Source organism: Cynara cardunculus, assembly GCF_001531365.2.
Source record: "Cynara cardunculus var. scolymus isolate 2C chromosome LG 3, CcrdV1, whole genome shotgun sequence".
In the NCBI taxonomy this organism is placed as follows: Eukaryota; Viridiplantae; Streptophyta; class Magnoliopsida; order Asterales; family Asteraceae; genus Cynara; species Cynara cardunculus.
This window is the reverse complement of record NC_037530.1, coordinates 21,331,469-21,351,956: the sequence shown is the minus strand read 5'-3', so window position 1 is coordinate 21,351,956 and position 20,488 is coordinate 21,331,469. Positions and strand designations below refer to the sequence as shown.

The window sequence follows — 20,488 nt, the reverse complement described above, 5'->3', positions numbered from 1 at the left end:
ATTGATCTTCTTTTATTAATAAAGAATTTTAAAAAGTGAAATATCTGTGTGTTTGTATTCATCCCTCCTCTACAAACTGTTACTTTTAAAATCTTATAGATCCATCTGGGACCAACACAATCCATCATTTCAAAGAGGTTAACCATACATATTTTCTGTTGAGGGTATTAGTCTTTTTAAAAAGTTGGAGGTTTTGTAAGAGATCCTACACTATAAGCTGAATTCCAGTTGGAATTTGCCATTTGAAATCAATACTAATTGTTCTTCAAAAAATTGAATAACCAACTATAATCACAGGATTTTAGATCTTAAACAAAAAATTGTGAAAGCAGGGTTTCTAACTCGAGAAACATGGATTTGAAGAAATACCCAGAAAATTAGAAATTGTTTCAAAAACTAGAAATGATCATTTGATTATAGCTATTCAATTATGTTTTGATACCAATTGTTGGTTCCAGATTTCTCAATTAGATCATAACAATGATATATTAAGCGAAAGCAAATAAGATCTAAAACAAATTATAACAATTAATGATGAGAAATTGTAAGAATATCACCAAAATGATTGAATCACCATCGTCATCATATGTATTGAATGAAGATCTGAATTACACTTTAGGGTTTGGTCGTAATAATCGTAAATATTGTATGTAGAGAAGTGTATTCAAAAGCTTATAATGAACTAAACATGAATCCTAATTTATAGTCTATAAGAGGAAAGTTAAATCATATGGAAAGGTTCCACATGTAAAAATGCTCTAACAAACTTTAGGTGGAAATGGTTGTAGCACATGCATTTGACACTTGTTCATTGTTGAAGAGAGTTGAATCCAGAGGTATGTCCAGAAGGAGGCCAATGGCTTTGTTTTTCCAAGATGTTCTTCTAGTTACGGCCTCTGGTTCTTCCTAATGAGGCATCTGGACTTCCACATTTGAAGCCTTTTCATACTTTTACAAATCAGAATGACGGGGTCTAATAATGGGGTTTTCCGCATTACCAAAACATCTTATGTCTTTGTTATTTACGTTATTCATTTCGAATGGTCAATTATAGTTGATAAGCTGCACAACTCAATCTTCAATCATCTCGTGTACTTTTTGACCTAACCAAATATTCATATATTTTCTTAATTTATTAGAAACCACTACGTATAAATATCACTTAAAAAACAATATAGTAAAATGTTAATAATTATATATAGTTTGAATGCTAGTTAGATTTCTAATTGGGATGGTCATTGAATTTTATCGTTCAATTTTATTGTATTCTTGTCATCCAAGAAATCAACCGGTCCAATTTGCATGTTGAAATTTTGGATCCATTCCAATCCAATTACAATGGATATCCTATTATGGCCGATCGATTCTAATTGAATCGGTCGGTTTAAATTTGATCGATGGACTTTCTGCACACCATTACTTATAAATATGATGGACTAAAATAACAATTAATGAAAAACCACAAGGATAAAAACAAGAATAAGTTGAAAATTATAAAAACAAACAACAATCTATTATAAACCACAACCATGAAAATCATACTTTAAAAAAAATAGGAACGAAATAGAAGTCTTCAACAAACAACGGGGACCGAAAACGTAATTTACTCTTCTTTTGTTTTGGGTGAAAACAAGAAAGAAACCAGCATAGAGACGGACGGCTGAAAATTGATTAGAGGAAATTCCGGAGACGAGTTCCTCGGTGAAGAAACTGAAACAATGTATCTGCATCTAAGTCAGGTCGCCGGCGGAGCTGCTTCCACTTTATCCACACAAACGCTTCATCCCCCAAAGTTCACCCACCCGATTCCGCCTCTTTTCTCCAATCGCCGCCCCAAATTCTTAGCTACTACCACATCCTTATCCATCCTCAGAACTGTAGTCGTCAATGCTGATGTGACAAACAAATCGAAACCCGCCACCGCTTCTTTCACCGGTTCCGAAGACCAACCCATCTCCATCGTCAGCCAAGAAAATGTTCCTCTTGAAGGCGTCATCCAATTTGAAAAACCCGATACGAATTCCCGTTTCAGGAGATGGGGGTAATTTACTTTTTTCCGTTTTTTCTATTTCTCTATGCATGTATTGGGTTAAGAGCAGAATTCTTGTTTTTCTTGCTTAATTTGATGGAAATTTTGTATTGCGTGAGAAGTGGGATGTTCATGTGCTTAACGGTTTATACTTATAATTTGAAATTCCCATGTTGATTTTATTCTTATTCACTGTTTTTTCGTTGTGAATTCAGCCATGTGGCTTTACTTTCTGGTGGAGATGTGTTGGCGATACTTTTATTCTCCGCCATAGGAAGGTTTAGTCATGGTTTCTCAGTTTTTGATGCTGAAACTTTGCGAACCGCTGACCCTTTTATTGCTGGTATGACTATCCTTCTGTTCAAACTATTATTAAGTTTTAGCTATGATAGTTGTTCATGGTATGGTAAAACGGGTATAGACTTTTATCAGGGTGGTTTTTAAGTGCTTATTTTCTTGGGGGATATGGAGAAGATGGCCGAGGGGTGAATGGTAAGAGCAAAGCCATTACCGCTGCTGTCAAGTCTTGGGCTTTGGGTGTTCCTGTAAGTTACTTTATTTGCATCTTCTGTTCTTTGCCTTTCCCAAAGGTACAACCATTATGTTTTGGGGAAGAAAGCATTCATAATTGGTAGTTATATATGTTTCCTTACTGTTTCCACTTATTTATTTGCTTTCATTGTACCAGCTTGCATTGCTTAGATTCTTGTTCTTGCTTGCAAATGAACTTTAGTTGGAGCACCTGAGCAAAAATTTGTAAGATGGAAATAGTTACTGCATGTAGTTGAACAATTTGTAAAGGTGGGATAGTAGGAGCAGTGGTATACCCTGGGCCGGAGCCAGAATTTGGGTTTATAGTTCGTCCTTGTTAATGTTATCATGCCAATTCATAAATAAGATAAACAAGAAACAAATATATAAAAATCCTACTCTGCAATCCAAGATCTGCAAAAAGATTGTCTAAGTTGATTTCTACAAATTTGTTTATAACTATCACCGTTAGTCTTCTATCACTAAACCATAATTGTGTTTCTCTTTGTTAAGTATTTTTCCCTAATTGTTAGAAGTTAAACTACTTAGTTTACTAGAAGTATACAACCTTATTCAAATATCAGAATGTGAATATTTAAGATCTAAAAACAAAAACAAGAAAGACAAAACTTCAGTAGTGACAAAAGTTAGAAAATTTTAAAGAGGAGACATAAAACTATATCATGTTTATAGTAAAATCTTGTGGTTGGTAAGAATCACTTGTCAACACAATTCTAACTTCCATTTCATGATGGGAAGATGGATTGATGTAAATCATCCAAATTGAAACGGAGATTTATGTCTATAGGTTAGCAATTAGAAGCAAATAAGCGAACAAAAGAAATGACATAAGCAATCAAGCTATTTAATAAACATCAAACAAGATAGCGAGTTGGTGCTTCATAATTACTTGGGTCTTGGGTTCCAATAAAGCATTAAAGTAAAGTTTTTTGAACATAATTTAAAAATGAATATTTTAATATTTATAAAATGTTACAAAAGTAATGATGATGGAGTTCTTGTTGGAGGAGGATTAATAAAAATAAAACTGATTTCTTGTTAAAAATAGAATGTGATGGTGAGCCTGGGCCCACCTTGACCCTAAGTGGCTCTGCTCATGGGTAAACTGAAGTTGTTTATTTTTGGGTTCTAATAAATGGCATAAGGGGTGTCGTGACGGTGAGGTCAGGCCTTAGGAGCCGCGACGAGGCCATGACGTTTTTCAAGGCGTTATGTAAGGAGGCAAGTTCGTATTTATTATACAGTTTTATGTATATGTTTTGTCGTGCACCCACCCATTAAATTCACTTATTCTAGGAGGAGGGCTTGACTTGAAGTAAGGAAAATAAGGCTGGGACCACAGAGGTGGAAAAAATAAATAAGTAGCAAGTTCGTTGGATTGCATCACAAAGTATTCCTCCTTGAGGGCCTTTTGGGAAATTTACTTTACTAGTCGGTTAATTGTTTAGTTATATAAGCAGGTGCTGTAGATGTTTAGATGTTTGGAAACTTACTCAAGCCTTGTAATAGGAGAGTCTACTCTCCTGAATGCTAGCCCTCTTCATAATTTGCTATTCTAAGTATTCCAAATTTGCCAGATAGCATTTTCCTTTGATTACCTTGGCCTATTAGCTTGGTTCTTGACAAATTGGTATCAGAACCACTGTTCTCTAAGGAAACCATGGCACTACCAACCACTAATCAAAGCTTGGTTTTTATGGAAGAAGAAATGGCAACGATACGTAACTCTGTCACCAGTCTCTAGAAGGCCTTAGAACAACAGTTCAATGAGCAAATGCCGATGATCAATGATCAATGAAAAGCGTTCACCTCCGTTCATCGATACAAGAAGAAAATGTCAACCTTCGTTCATCGATATAAGAAGAAAACGTCAATCGCCGTTCGTCAATTCAAGAGGAGGTTCAAACTATTCTGACTGAATCCACCCAATCCCACAACGGACAACTTTTTGTGGGCAGTTTTAGTTCAAGCAGCGGATCACGAGGAGCAACGATGGGAGGAGGTTGACTTAATTGGCGATACCGGAAACTCGATATGCCCTTATTTGATGGCATCAATTCAGACGGTTGGATTATGAGGATGGGGAGGTACTTTGGATTCTACCAGTTGAAGAGGATAAGATAGAGGCTGCGATCGTAGCCCTCGAAGGTGACGCTCTCCTCTGGTTTCAATGGCAGCATCGTCGATGACCGGTGAAATGGTGGGAGGAACTTAATTCGTTGTTGTTGTGCCAATTTTACCCCTCCAAGTCGGGCTCCCTTCACGAGCAATGGTTGTCGCTAACCTAGGTACTGTGTTGGATTATCAGCGTGAGTTCATAGAGTTATTAGCCCCGTCAACGAATGTATCTGAAGATATCGCTCTGGGCTAGTTCATAAATGGGCTTAGAGCTGATGTTCGGGCCGAGGTCAGGATTTTTAGGCCACGAACCTTGGACCAAGCTATGGCCTTAGCCTCAAATGTGGAAGAAAAGTTGAAAGTTAGTCCAAATCGGAAGGGGGACGAAAAGGGTACGCTTCCAATTCGTTTGGTTTCGGTAATCCAACAACAAGAATCTCCCCATCATTCCCAATCTAAAATTCCAACTGAATTACCCCAACTTCAATGAATTTGGGTTTGACATGGTCCCAAACGGTCTCGGGATCATGCACCAATTCGCCATTGAGTTCCATCATTCCCACAACCGTGAATACATCATCAAAACCGTCTGGGGAAGTGAGACGATTATCCGATAAAGAACTCCAACAGAAGAGGGAATGGGGACTCTGTTTTCGTTGTGATGAGAAATGGAACGTGGCGCATTGATGCTGTCATCGGGAATTGAGCGCTTTTCTCGCACAGGAGGAAGATGAGGAGGAGGCGGGTGATGCTGAACGGGTGGATGAACCCATGGAAGTAAATCATATTGAAATTTGTTTGAACTTGGTTATGGGGATCACTAGCCCTTAGACCCTGAAACTTTTGGGGACCACAAAAGAACATGAGGTCGTCATTATGATAAACCCTGGGGCCACTCACAATTTCTTGTCAAAGTCAGTCATCGAGGAGTTAGGCATTCACGTGACTCAAAGAGGGGAGTTTGGTATATTAGTTGGAACAGGAGAAATAGTACAAGGAATGAGAGAATGTAAGGGGGTGTTGTTACAATTACAAGGCATAGAGGTGCTAGAGGACTTCCTCCCATGTCGGGCAATTCATATGTGATACTCGGCATTTATGTGGTTGGAAAAATTGGGCGCGGTCACGACCAATTGGAAAATGCAGAGCATGAGATTCCTTGTAAATGGAATTTCAGTGACTTTTTCGGGTGACCCCTCGTTGGGAAAGTCTAGAGTGACTCTTAAAAACATGATTTGGTCCACTGTCAAGGAGGGTCGAGGTTAATTGGTACAACTAAACCACGTGGAAAGAAGTTCACAACCTTATCATTTGTTGAATCACCACCATTTTTCCGTTATCAGTTGGTGTTTGAATGACCGGGTGAACTACCATCACATGGGGAAAAAGTGCATGCGATTAAACTTGAAAAGGGGGTGAGCGTGATCAGTAATAAGCCATACTGCTGCCCTCATGCGCAAAAGAATGAGATGGAAAAACTGATATAGGACATGCTAAAGTGGGGAAATTATCCAGAACTTAAACAACGCCTATTCCAGCCAAGTCTTGGTCAAAAAGGAAGACGACTCTCGGAGGTTCTGCGTCGATTATAGAACCCTTAACAGTGTTGCGGTTCCAGATAGTTTCCCATTCTGGTTATCGACTGGACGAACTACATAGGTCATGTGTGTTTTCAAAGATCGACCTTAAGTCAGGATACCACCAAATACCGAAATATGGATGAAAGAAGGGAATGTAGCTAAAACAACTTTTCGAACTTCTGAGGGACATTACGAGTTCCTTCTTATGCCATTCGGCCTAACCAATGCCTCTACTACCTTTCAATCATTGATGAATGATATATTCGGCCATTCTTTTGAAAATATGTATTGGTGTTTTTTGACGACATTTTAGTTTATAGCCAAAATCAGCAACATCGGAAACATTTAGAATCAATATTGAATTTACTGGCGACCCATCAACTTTGCTAATCCGACTAAATGTGAGTTTGGAAAGAGGGAGGTGGCTTACTTAGGCCATGTGATTTCAGAGGCTGGTGTGCAGTAGACAACGAAAAGATTAAGGCTATGGTAGATTGACCCATTCCGAAGAATCTAAGGAATCTACGTAGGCTCCTCGGCCTCATAGGTTACTATCGCAAATTCATCCGCCNGGGGGGGGGGGGGGATGCTCGAATAGCCACCCCATTCCCGGAACAACTCAAGGACTCCTTTGGGTGGACAGATGCTGCTACAGAATCCTTCTAGCAGCTTAAAGTGGCGTTAACTAAAGCTCCAATTTTGACCATGCCGGATTTTAACCAACCCTTTGCTGTAGAGACAAATGCTTCGGGAAGTGGGATAGGAGCGGTCTTACTTCATGCATCTCGACCAGTCGCATATTTTAGCCAAGTCTTGGGGTCCCAAAACCGGTTAAAGTCGGTTTATGAGTGCGAATTAATGGCTATTGTTATAGCATTTCATTATCTCTTAGGGCGACACTTCATCATCCGTATGGACCAACGTAGCCTTAAATATTTGATGGAACAACGTGAAGTGGGGGCAGAATACTAGAAATGGATTGGTAAACTGCTAAGTTATGATATTAAGATACAATACAAACCCGGTGTAATGAATCGGGTAGCTGATGCGCTATCCAGGAAGTTTACATCAGAGGTAGAATTGGGCACCTTGGTGTCTTCTTGGACTGTTCCCATGGCAGACTTAGACATGGAAATAACAGCCGACTCATTCATAATAAAGAAAGACATCGAGAATGAAGGGAAGTCGCACGTGGGATTCATGGTGATGCAAGGTCGGGTAACATACAAGGGCCGAATAGTCATACCCCAGACCTCGACACTCGTACCAAAACTGTTGCATGGATACCATGATTCCGTGATTGGGGGGGGGGGAACCTCCAAATAGTTCAAAACTTACCTGCGGTTAGCAAGAGAATGGTTTTGGGTGGGTATGAAATGTGCGGTCACTAAATAGTAAATACGTGCAGGCTTCCGCCACCTTCCAAACAAAAGGCTGTCAATATTCACCACGCCGGATTTTTTCCACCTCTACCCATACCATGTCAGGTATGGGAAGACATTATGATGGATTTTATAGAGGGCCTTCCTCGTTCTCCCGGGTACAGTCCTGGTGGTCGTTGATCGTTTGGCCAAATTCGCCCATTTTTGGGATTGAAACACCCGTTCACGGCTTAATCAGTAGCCACCTTTTTTATCAGATAATTTATATGTCTCCATGGGTTTCCGTCCTCCATTGTATCTGACCAGGATAAGGTCTTTATGAGTCTCTTTTGGAGGGAACTGTTTCGGCTCCAAGGGACTTCGTTGCTACACATCATGGCCTACAACTAATAGATCGACGGACAATTGGAAGTTGTTATCAAATCGATGGAAACATATTTGAGGTGCTTCATCAGTGGCAGCCCGTACAAATGGGCTCACTGGCTCCCGTGGGCAGAATTCTGGTACTACATGTCCCATCATTCATCCACCTATTGTACCCCTTTCAATGCGTTATATGGCCGAGACCCACCATGCCTACATCGGGTGCCTAGGGGTTAGTAGCACGGGTGTGTCTTCTCTCAAAGAACAACTGATGGAACGTAGTGCGGTGTTAGACGAGCTTCGTGCTTACTTGTTATGAAGTCAGCAGCCATGAGAGTTCAAGTTTATAAGCACTGACGAAACTTAACCTTTGATGTCGGGGATCAAGTCTACCTTAAAATTACAACCGTACTGCCATAAAACTTTGGCCAACCGAACATTTTAGAAGCTGGCTGCCCGATGTTGTGAACCTTTTGAGATTGTCCAGCGTATCGGGGCAGTCGCCAATAAACTACAATTGCCTACTATGACTAAAGTTCATCCACTGTTCCATATTTCTCAGCTCAAGCATGCCAAGGAGAACAACCTGTGCCCCTAACAATGCCCCCAACATCAATGCAGATCTCGAATGGGTGGTCGAACCCGAAGCCCTACTGGGAGTCCGATCAAAAGAAGGGCAGAAACTGGAGGCGTTGTTAAAATGGAAGAATTTACAGGAGTTCTAAGCCACTTGGGAGGATATGGTTGCCACCCAACATGCATTTCCCAATTTCCACCTTGAGGACAAGGTGACTCTTTGGTGGAGGGGTAATGTCATGCACCCACGAATTAAATTAACTTATTCTAGGAGGAAGACTCGACTCGCAGTAAGGAAAATAAGGTTGGGACCACAGAGGTGGGAAAAATAAATCAGTAGCAAGCCTGTTGGATTGCGTCACAAAGGATTCCTCCTTGAGTGCCTTTACGGAATTTACTTTACTAGTCGGTTACTTGTTTAATTTTGTAAGCAGGTGGGTCATAGATGGTTAGGTATCTGGAAATTTACTCAAACTTTGTAATAGCATTTTCCTTTGATTTCCTTGGTCTATTAGCTTGGTTCTTGACATGTTTTCAACTGTTACTCAATGATATTGAACAAATTTGTTAATATAAACATAAGAAAAAAATAATATTAATATATTGATATCATATACATAGCTTACATAAAGTGTTATATTAAGAGCTCATAACAACGTAAAAATGAAAAGTAGGGCACATTTTCAAGGAAAAAATTCAAATAACATGTCTATTAGAACTTGCGCCATAGTGCGCCTCAAAAAAGCCATGCACGTGTCACAACTTACACAGGAACTTGGTGTCAGAGACGCATTCCATACCATGGTGGGGCGCCTTTTAGAACCATGAATGGTGTACACCCACATTCCACCATCTTACTGAGATAACGAAGGGTGTTACGTACTTGATTTAAAATAAAACAATTCAAATCTGTATAAGTTGGAAATATATATTAAAAAAAACCCATGGGGAAGCGATCTAGTTAAAAACATGATATTATTTAGAACAAAACCATTTCGATGGATCTTAGTTACAGTATACACTTCTACCCATTTTAACATTATACAAATGTAATTTATATTCCCAAATCTAATAACCAAACCAAGACAATACTGGACTCTTTAACGTAGTCTTCCAAAGCTCCTTCAACTCTTCAGTTCACTAATCACAACAAATTTGAGATGTATATTAAAAACTAAAGCCATCGACTGACTTAGTAATTGCATGTCCAAATTTTCAATACATGTAATTTTCATAAATAGATTTACAGCCTCAAATATTTTGCATCTTCTCTTCACAACAACATTGTCTTCCAACATTAATTGCATCTCTTCTATTCACCTGTTCTAATGTTCATCTTCAAAATATATATTATGTTATGCATCTATTCATACATTTATATATAATTGTAATGATTACATGAACCGCTACACGTGGATCGTTTTTACCACCGCCTTACCATCACGATAACTGGTATATCAAATCACGGTCCTGACCGCTGTTTCAAATTTTGACTGTAGTAACAACATAGCTCTACAACCCCAACCCTTTTTCGTAAACCATCACTACATCGATCTCTTCCTCTCCCACTATGACTCTCCTACACTGATCGCTCTCCTCCCCAACTTACCAGAGCTTTAACCTACAACCTCCCTCCCTCTCCCCCCTCACCATCTTCTACAACCATCAACCCGCTTGGAAACCCACAGCCTGTGTCGTAACCTTCTTGCCCCATCATCATCTTCGAGCCCATCGGTTTAAACAAATGGTTAGCATTCCCAAATGGGTTGTGTGTTGCTATAGAAAAAATCAAAGAAAAAAAAGATAAAGTTGAAATGGTGGAGGGAGGAGGGAGAGGGGGTAGAGGAAGAAGGCTATCAGTGGGATGGTTTCACCGAATAGAGGCCGACGTGTATATATATATATATATATATATATATATAGGGGCATGTTCAAACGAGAAGTTAAACATTTTGCGAGAAAGCGAGAAGTTACAATATCATATATGATTGCATTCATGATGCACAAGCTTAATTATATATGATTAAACACACCCAAAGGAGTGTGTAATCATATATGACTAGTTGTCTACCCGCGCAATGCGGCGGGATATAAAAAGTTCATTAAGGGTGCGTTTGGTATGCAGATTAGGGATGAAAATGAACTCCGACCCGTCGGGTAACCCGGTCCACCCGCCCCGATCGGGGATTCCCTGAAAAATCGGGTCCCGGGGACAGGAACGGGATGGGGATCCCCGCTTGGCTCAAGCCGAGGATGGGGCCGGGGACGGATACCAATATTACATCCATATTTTGATTAAGATTTATAATTTAGATATAATGAATTGAAATTAATGAAAATTAGAGGGAACTATAATTAAAATAAGTAGTGGAATATGTAGAAAAGAAGAGAGTAACAAAAAGAACATATGGAGAGAAGTGAAAGAGAAGCACATAAAGCAAGCAGACAACTTTGGCCTGTTAATTTAGTCTAGAGAATGCGTCCAGCCCATTGTATTTGCCTTATCGTCTCCTTCCAACTCAGAAATCAAAATCCCTATTGACAAAATACGACTCCGTCTTCGGCTCTCCCTACCCTAATCGGCGATACATCATACGACTCCCTCTTCGGCTCTCCCTACCCTAATCGGCGACGGCGACAGCTACGCCGGTAGCGATGGTCTCCGGCTCTCCCTATCCCTACACRTTCACTCCACTGGTTTTTCTCAACAGTCAACAGAGGTAAAAAATTTCTTCTTTACTTCTCCCTCAGTCCCTTGAAGATCTCTGCTCGTCGGCCATTTAAATGGGTTCTTGTAACCGAACGGGCGCCGGCACACGGCATTTAAGGAGCTCGTCTTTCTCCGAGGAATGTCTTTCACGGTATATAAGTCGGTCTCTCTGGAACTTCAAGGATCTTTTTTGGTCCTGGCATGGTGTGTACTCGGAGTACTTGACGGAACACGGTGGGTAGTGAAGTCTAGGTCTTTAGGTGAGTCAGTTCTGGTGTCGCCGACGGTTGAGTTGAAAGGGGTGGAAGTGGAGGTGGTTGCGCAGTTGACGGTGGTGGTGCGGAGGGATGTGACGGTGGAAGTGGTTCCGATGCGTGGTTGCCATGAACCAAATAAGTAGAAGAATGAACAGAGGTGGAGGTGGGTTTGGAGAAGGAACCGCATGCTGCCTCGGAGAAGTAACCGCATGCTGTCTGGGAGAAAGAAATGGAGAAGGAATCGATGCCTTGGAGTACTCTATGCATAAGGATAGAATAGATATAGATTAAAAAAATTAAGGCTGGGTGAAGGAATCTTGGGGGGAGGGAAGCCGTGTTGTTGGGAGAAGGGATGGGTGTATTTGGGTATTATTATTAAAAAAATTAAGGATAAGGATGGTTTAAAGAAAGAAAGGGTATTTTGGGTATTAAAAAAATTAAGACTTTAAGACTTTGAGTATAGATGTTTAATAAGATAGTATAGATATTGGAATTTCTCGCCTTCTTGCAAAATGTTTAACTTCTCGCATGATTCTTCCCCCCCCCCCTCTCTCTCTCTCTATATATATATATAAAGTTGAAATGGTAGTACATTGATGAGGGGAGTGGGGTGGAGGGAGGAGGGGGTAGAGGAAGAAGGCTGTCGGTGGGGTGGTTTCACTGAAGAGAGGCCGACAAGGTTGTATGGTCTATATATATGCGTTTTGTATATATATAATATAAAAATATTATATTATAAGTATTTATATTTTTCATTTTTAGTAGGAAAATGACAAACTAAGGGGATTTTAGTTTGTTTACCCTTGGATTAACTTGTTTAATAGACTCTGTTAATGAGGACTCCAACCATAAAAAATTGGTAACCATGGGATTGTATCCATAATTTTTCGAGTTTAGGGGTTGTCATAATTTTCGAATACCATAGGGACCAAATCCATAATTTACTTTTAATATATTTTGCTATGAACTTTCTGTCGTTAACAAAATAGTTACATCATTGAGTATGGTGTATTTTACCTCTACATTTTAATGTAAGTAATTTTTTTTATATAGGATGATGTACTTCAAAATTTTAATATAAACACCTATTTTTTTATTTTCTTTAGAATATACGAATTGCTTAAATATGTGTTCTATTTATTTTTAACCTTACATCATTTGTAACTTACCTACATTTTTCTTGAGCTTTCGATTCCATCATACGGCATTCTAACATCAATAGATTAATAAATAGATCATACTTTTTTTCTCCTTGATTTGGCACCGCCCATCATCATTTTGTATTTTAACAAGATTTGGTAGTTAATATATTTTTTTAACCCTAATAATAGGTTGTTACAAATGGGATTTAAAGAGTACATGAATGATAAGCATCCACCTCTAGACACTTATTCATTGGGAAAAAAGGTGGTGCTTCCCGATTTCCTTAAGAAAGCCATGGACTAACTGTAATACCCCAAGATCCACATTTGCATATAACCATGTATTTCATATAACGAGAAACACAATAGTACACATTCGATCCCAAAAAGATATAACAAGCTACATTACAAAAGTAGTTAACAAATTTATTCATAACATTCTAGTACATCTCAACAGATTACATGCTCTTCATAATTCATCTAAGCACAAAAGGAAAATTCACATTTTCCCCTCTCCCTTGTCCCTTGATAATACCTGACTTGCAATGCACATTTTTTGAAACACAAAATGAGGGTTAGACCTTGAGGTCTAGTGAGAAATCCCTTTTTATGCAATTACATGGTGAAAATCACCAAAACATGTTATAAAATCATATTTGTAATTATACAAAATGAGGGTTAGACCTTGAGGTCTAGTGAGAAATCCCTTTTTATGCATTCAAATATCCAATATCTTGGAAATTATCCCATAGTAAAACCTGCCGCATTATATAGTGATTTATAAAACTTCCTCGTGTCACATAGGGCGAGACCTCCCAGAGCTCCTCTGGTCCTTAAGGACAGGAGCTCCTATGGTCCACCAACTAGAGCAAAGCCTAACTTAAAACAAGGCCAATCAATGTTAACCAAAAGCAACGCTTAACACATGACCAGCCAGAGAAGCTCTGGTCATCGACCAAAAGTAAATGAATCCATAGGCAAGCCAACCAGAGCCCTGCTGGACTAGAGAGGCTCTGTACCAACCAGAGCTTCTGGTCTCGAACTTTTAAGACCAAATAAAGATGCATGACCAACCAGAGCTTATGGAAACTAAAAATAAATTATACTTTGAAAGAATAATAGATTTGGAATACAACCAGAGTCCCTTTGGTTAAACATGAAGATCAACCAGAGTCCTCTACCAAAGGTTGGAATATTTTCTCAAGGACTTAACAAATAAATAAAAATAATCCGTCCAGAGGCCAAGCCAACCAGAGGCTCTCCAGAGCCAGAGCCCTTTTGGTTGAACTATGCTCTGGGCTCTAAATGCCAACATAAAAACGAAGATGAAAATGGTTTAGTCCAAAAGGTTTTAGTTATAAAAATTGCTTGGAACTAACAACATGGATATAGAGCTCGAACACATAGCTCGGACATACAATTCAATTCCCAAGATAAAGAGTTTCTGCATAGCACATGCACACCCTCTGGGTCAAGACATGTTAGAGGCCCTCTAGTTGGACATAAAGACCAACTAGAGCCCCTCTGGATCCTCACCAAACCTTCATTTTATCAAAATAACTTGAAGTAAAGCCATGCAGAAACCAGACCAACCCAAAACTTGAATTCAAAAGTACAACCATTCAAAGCCTCTCTGGTCATAAACAATTTTCTTCCTCATCATAATAACGTTATCACATCAATTGGGAGCAATAACCTAAGTCCTCGCATCACATAGATGCGATAACTCAAGGTCATTGCATCCCATGGATGCGGTAACAAAACATATAATCAAAACCTAGATTTCACAATTGCCACCCTTATCCCAAGGTACACATCTTCTTGATATGCCACCCTTATCCCAAGGTACATATCTTCTTGATATGCCACCCTTATTCCCACATAAATTATAACCATAACAAAATCCTTCATTTTTGCCAAGAATGGCATCAAAACAAGTTTTATAATAGAAACTCATATTAAGAACTTTATAGTTCTAAACCCAGTTTCATCATCAAACTCAAAACAACTTCAAGAAACAGCTTTGCCACATTTTCATGTAAGAACCATCCGGTTCAGTATTTCAAATACCAAATAAAGAAAGTTGATAACATAAACTCACGTTATATTCACGTATACGAAGATGAATTCACACAGCAGAAATTTCCAAATACAACCACAGAATCAACTTCTTCTTACAGAATCACGTAGGATTTCACACAAGAAAACACACGGTGAGGTTTTCTTTCTTTTCTTCTCTCCAAAAACAAAACAAATAAGATGAATCTATCTTTCACTTTTATACCACCATAATTAACTCATAGGCGGTGGAGTTTAATAGTTTTAAAATCATACATTCACATTCTCCTATGAGATATAACAAATATCTCCTACATGAAACCTTAAGTCGGTGGAATTATATAAACAATTAAGCACATAAACAATTTAAATCCATCCACTTATCAATACCTTTCAAAAATCACCCCGAACTTGTATAACCGAAAACCTGGTTGTCACACTAACCAACTTCTAATATGTTGGGGTATGTATCCATCATGCCATTCTTGACACCACTTCTCCACTTTCAACATTTTTTGTATGTTCTCCTTATTGCTAGCATATGTTCCATAATAATTACCCTGGGGATATGTGGTATGGAAATACCTTAGTAGCATTTGTTTTATTGCAAAACATTTTGAATCTTCTTAGCATTTGTATTGGAGTTTGTCCTTTTTGTCAACGCATTATTGGAGAATTTAGTTTTTGATACATATCCTATTCTCTTTCAATAAAAAATTTGTACTCTCTCTTTACGTGTTAACTTTTGGTTCCTATCATGTTGGTATCGGAGTTCTTTGATCCAAAATGTTTGTACAAGAGAGTCCACCTTCCATCATGAATCATCAAATGAATGAGCCATTCCTACCGAACCTTCATCACCAAATGTTGATCACATGATGCAACATAACATTTTGTCTCAAAGTTATCTATAGTTTGGCAACTTATGTAGTTGCCTTCAAACTTATAGCTAATGCCATGAAAGCAACAGAAGAGACAAAAAAGTTGCTCGTGGTTCACAAGAGCCACTAAAGTGTACGTGGTTGAAGTTACAGAACATGATGCGGACAACACAATCTTTGGTGGTTTAGAAGTCCTAGGCGAACATATATGAAGGAAGTGATCCCCATTGGATCTTGAAATATGCTTTGGAAATGTTACCGTCGTAGTATATTGGATCAACTCGTTAAAGCAATTTAGAAGGAAAAATATGGCCTAGCTAAGTTTAAGAATCTAAATAAGCCCCCTTTCAAAATGGGGCAAATAGGATTTTGGGAAACAATGATCATGGTATCAACCATGTTAGAACCTTGCTTTCCCGGGTTTTATCTGAACACCGTCTATTTCGTGAGTCACATGAGGTTACATGGATGACTATTTCATCTCCAAAGAATGGATAGCTAATGATACTATAATTACAGGTGATCAAGTCTATATTTATGGATTTACATAAAGGAAAGGATATACACAAGAGAATTACAATATCAATTCCTATTATACCCCCTTACATGGAGTCAGAGGAGGGCGGATGCTTAGTCTTGATTTGGAGCAAGTGATTAGTAAAAAGCCATTGCATTAGACCTTTGATGAAGATGTTATCGTATTGATATTCTATAGGGATGTGCATTACGCGAATGGCACTGACTGGAACTCTTTTAGGAACAAAGTAAATCCTTGGTATTGAATTGGGTTGCCAGATAAATAGATAGATAGCCGACAAATTGTCATATTAGACCATGGTTGCAGTTTTGACAGGTAAGTGGAGCTCAAGTAGAAGATTGTGAACCGAATTTGACAGGTATATGGCCTCGACACTTGACCGTGAGACTGTGACCCATTTTTTGGAGGATCAAGAGATGAGGTTGTTTCTGAGGAACAAGAGTTGAGTTTGTGAGTGCAAGTGGCCGAGGGGTTTCTATAACATGGGCAGCCGAAGACCCAAAGATGACTGTAGGACTGATTTTATGGAGAAAAGTCGAGTGTGGGTGATCCCAAGTGTAGAAGTTTAGTGGGGAGAGTGGTAGAAGTATGCCGGGTGGGGGCAGGTATGACAAGGAGGGTGAGTATTAGTTCATTTAGACGATGGATCATACCTTCAACTTTGCCATTTTGAGAGGATGTACGACACGACAACCAGAAGGTGAGGCCATTGTTGTTTGCAAATTGTTTAAAGACACCAAATTCACCCCATGTCTTTTTTGACATGTTGCTGGAATTGGGTTTGAACATGAACAAACCTGTAAGAATTATTTCCACTTGTGTGGATATACCTATACATTTTGTGTGACGTTATCTATGAGGAAGAGATAGTATTTATATCCACTTCTACTTAGTACGACAAAGGTCCATAAGTTGCCATGTACAATATTAAACGGTGGTAAAGTAACTTAAGTAGAATCATAAAAAGGAAGACATTTGAATGACATAAATTGTGTTGCCGAACTGAGACGAAGATTATTCATGATGGGTGAACTCAGATGATTGATACGATTATGCCATAAGACAGATAAGGAGACGGCAAGGAACAAAGATGGAGATGACACGAGAGGAAGTTTGCCAACACTATTGCTCCGTAAAAGGGTTACCTTTCACAGAAAAATCATTTGGGATCAAATAACGGAGAGATTATAATCTTTAATAAACTGACGAACGGATATAAGGTTTTTGAAAATATGTGGAGTATATAGGATGTTCTGTAGATGAAATCGGTCGTGAGGTAAGGGAATGGCGGAGGAGCCAATTGCGCGAACTAGAATGGAAACACGATTACCAGCACAAATAAAACGAATATTAGCATTAGAAGGATGAGCAATATTACCTGGATTTGTTGTGACATGGGTGGAGTCAAGGTCATGCTGCTGAAATCAGTTGGTTCTAGTGTGTTGTAGGATCTGATTAGGTTGTTGAGGAGGCATCGTGGATCGAGGGCTGTAGAGTATGCTGTCCAGATGAGCCGTGTGTTCCTACATGCCATGGATTGTTCAGCCAGCTTGAGTAGGATAAGGAGTCGAGGATACAACCCACCAGTTTGGCCATGGAGACTGCCGTCGGGGACTAGCTTAGGGGTGATGGTTGTCTCCATTGATTTGTGACCGCCTCCACCAAGACCACGAAGGATTCAGCCACCATGCCGGCTGTTGTTTTGTCCCCTATTTCTGTTGTTGCGTGACTGGTTTGGGACCGGGAGGATGTTGGGTGTTTGGGGAAGCGGATTAGGGCACGAGAATAGCCGATGGAGGTTGCGAACTGTCCCATACCAAATGCCGATGCTGTTCTAATTGCAGCATGCTTCAGGTGGTATAAAAAAGACAACAGGCTTTTGATTGACGAACTTAAAAGGCAGTTCATGAACCAGTTCTAGAACCATGTGTTGTTCATTAACTGTGTTATCAACGTCATTAAGTTGATCGACGAGATCTTTGAGGTGTTGACAATAGGCATCGATCGAGAGATGGCCTTGGACTTTGAGCTTCATGGTGTTGGACTCGTACTCCATTCAAAGGCCGCAGCTCGGGGAGAGTGCCATAGATTCATTGATTTCGTTTCAGGATTTGAACATCGGATCTATCGCTTTAAAAAGGTTCACCCATGAGGAGTAGGCGGCTTTTGTTCCATGTTGAATGTTGGTAACGGTGTAAGACGGGATGAAGAGGGATTTTGGCATAGCGTGCCATGCTTGTATGCACCAGAAAGATATGAAAGAGGATGGCGAAAAAGGAGACTGTTTATTCCTTGAATCACATGGCTGACTATTTATACAAGTTCAAAGGTTGGAAGGCCATTTATCCTCTAATTACCGTAGTATAAAATAACATAAAATTTTATTGTAGTTACGACATACAATACAAAACACTCCAATCTTAATGAAATGTAAGCTTTGATATGCTACACTTTCTCCCGGTGGTAAGCACACGATGAAACACAATACAAGCGTCTTAAGGGACTTGAACCAAAAACATTGAATGTTATTCTCGAGATTGTTATAACGTTGCGACTCCATAACAGAACACCAGTCTTGTTTTCATGTTGTTTTGTTTCTGTTATACAAGTCTTGTATAATTATAATTTACAAGTTATTGTCTTTTTCAGTTGGGAATATTTATAAGGGCTGCAAGTGTGGGTCACATCCCTCCTACGAGATTTATTGCGGTTACTATGGGTAGTACCGCTCTGTTACTTGTAGGATGGAGAGCACTGCTATCCAACCTTTTAGTCGATGATAAGAGCAAGAAGAACGACATATACAAGCGTGGCAGTGCATTTGAGCTATTTGAGGTATGTCGTAACTTTCATTTTCAGTAATTTATGGAAAAAAGTAGGCTAACTAATTCACATTTTCTTCTAATAATCATCTTCTCTTTACCACACTTGTTTTACGCTTGCTATTTTTTGCTTTTGCAACCCGGGGATCTTCACTGAAACAGACCCTACTGAGTTTATTGGGTTTGTTTACTTTGCTTTGGTTTTCTTACACGCACGTATACTTAAATCTTTTTGAGATTGTTGAATCCAGGTCTCCAAGTTAGAATTGAGATTGTGTAGGAACTTTTCTTTCCGTGGGTGCAGTACCAATTTGTTACCGGAGGTTTACATAAGTTAGCATCTTTACATGGCTTAAAATGTGAACAAACTTAGAATAAAGGAGTAAAAGAATGTCTAATGTCTTTTGCAGTTGCTCACATCATTGGTACGAAGATGGTGATACATGCCTCCAATCCAATCTGCTCCTGATATTGTTAACATACCAAAGATTGTATTCAAATTCATTTTGTAAGTATTGGAAAATTAAGGGAACAATGTTATGAAATACTTGCAACATGTTATATATATATATATATATATATATATATAGAGAGAGAGAGAGAGAGAGAGAGAGAGAGAGGGGTGGCTTTGTTTACAAACCCTACCATTAGTATAAACTATACAAACTAATATCAACTGTCCATCTAGTCTAATGAATATCTCGATTTTTTTTAATATAAACCGTTAGACATTGTAAACGGACTATGATAATCTTCCATTATTATCCAAATAATAATAAAATAAAGTCTCATTATTTTTATAAATATTTCAACTAATTTATTTGTATGGTTTATACTAATGGTTGGGTTTGTAAAAGATTCCTCCTATATATCTATGGCGAAGGATCGTGTGAGAAGGAGCGTTAAGTTGAGAATTGTAATAAGGGATCTGGACCATTTATTATCTTCAATCTCAAACCCACCCACATGTCAAGCGCCCTTGATATGGGTATTAATCTGATGCACCTCATCTCGGTGCATCACATTCCAATGTGTATCTAAGGGTAGAGATCTCTTTTTACGTTTCTCATTTTAACTCTCTTTCTCACCAAAACCTAACCTTGTATCTATATAGGGTTGGTTTCGGTGAGAATGGAAGTTATAGTGAGAAGGGTAAGAAGGGATCTCCACCCTTGGATTAATCTTAATTGAAGATCAACAATAATGAGATGTATCGAGATGCACCCTATCAATTCTCGTATCAAATGCGATTCATGGGGTGGGGTGAGATAAAAGTGATCTAAGGGTTCAAATTTCTTCTTGCACCTTATTTTAACTCATATTTTCACACGATCATTCACATACATAAATGGATTTTGTAAGCTATCCATGTATCCTTTTATTCCTACGAAATACCATACGAAAAGTCAAATTCATTTGGGGTATTCTCTCAATATATACATACATACATACATATATACATATATATATATATACATAC

The 20,488-nt window shown here is 38.9% G+C and overlaps 1 protein-coding gene across 2 annotated transcripts; it reads left to right on the top strand.

The window, feature by feature from the left end:
- The first annotated feature begins 1,631 nt into the window (after positions 1–1,631).
- LOC112508850 lies at positions 1,632–19,564 on the top strand. 2 transcript variants are annotated; one of them, XM_025113653.1, is made up of 6 exons: positions 1,632–2,041; positions 2,245–2,372; positions 2,462–2,574; positions 18,836–19,021; positions 19,260–19,341; positions 19,419–19,564. In XM_025113653.1, exons 1-6 carry the CDS (start codon positions 1,719–1,721, stop codon positions 19,475–19,477), a joined length of 891 nt encoding a protein of 296 aa, XP_024969421.1. In that variant the 5' UTR covers positions 1,632–1,718; the 3' UTR covers positions 19,478–19,564. The 2 variants fall into 2 exon arrangements, with proteins under 2 accessions (XP_024969421.1, XP_024969422.1); XM_025113654.1 differs by lacking the exon at positions 19,260–19,341.
- The last annotated feature ends 924 nt before the right edge of the window (positions 19,565–20,488 follow it).

What these genes read in the sequence shown, in the direction of transcription:
- LOC112508850 (XM_025113653.1), top strand. Translation starts at nt 1,719, where the DNA reads ATGTATCTGCATCTAAGTCAGGTCGCCGGCGGAGCTGCTTCCACTTTA. An exon ending in TCCCGTTTCAGGAGATGGGG is followed by an intron (nt 2,042 to 2,244) that starts GTAATTTACTTT and finishes TTGTGAATTCAG; the next exon opens with CCATGTGGCTTTACTTTCTG. An exon ending in GTTACCGGAGGTTTACATAA is followed by an intron (nt 19,342 to 19,418) that starts GTTAGCATCTTT and finishes TGTCTTTTGCAG; the next exon opens with TTGCTCACATCATTGGTACG.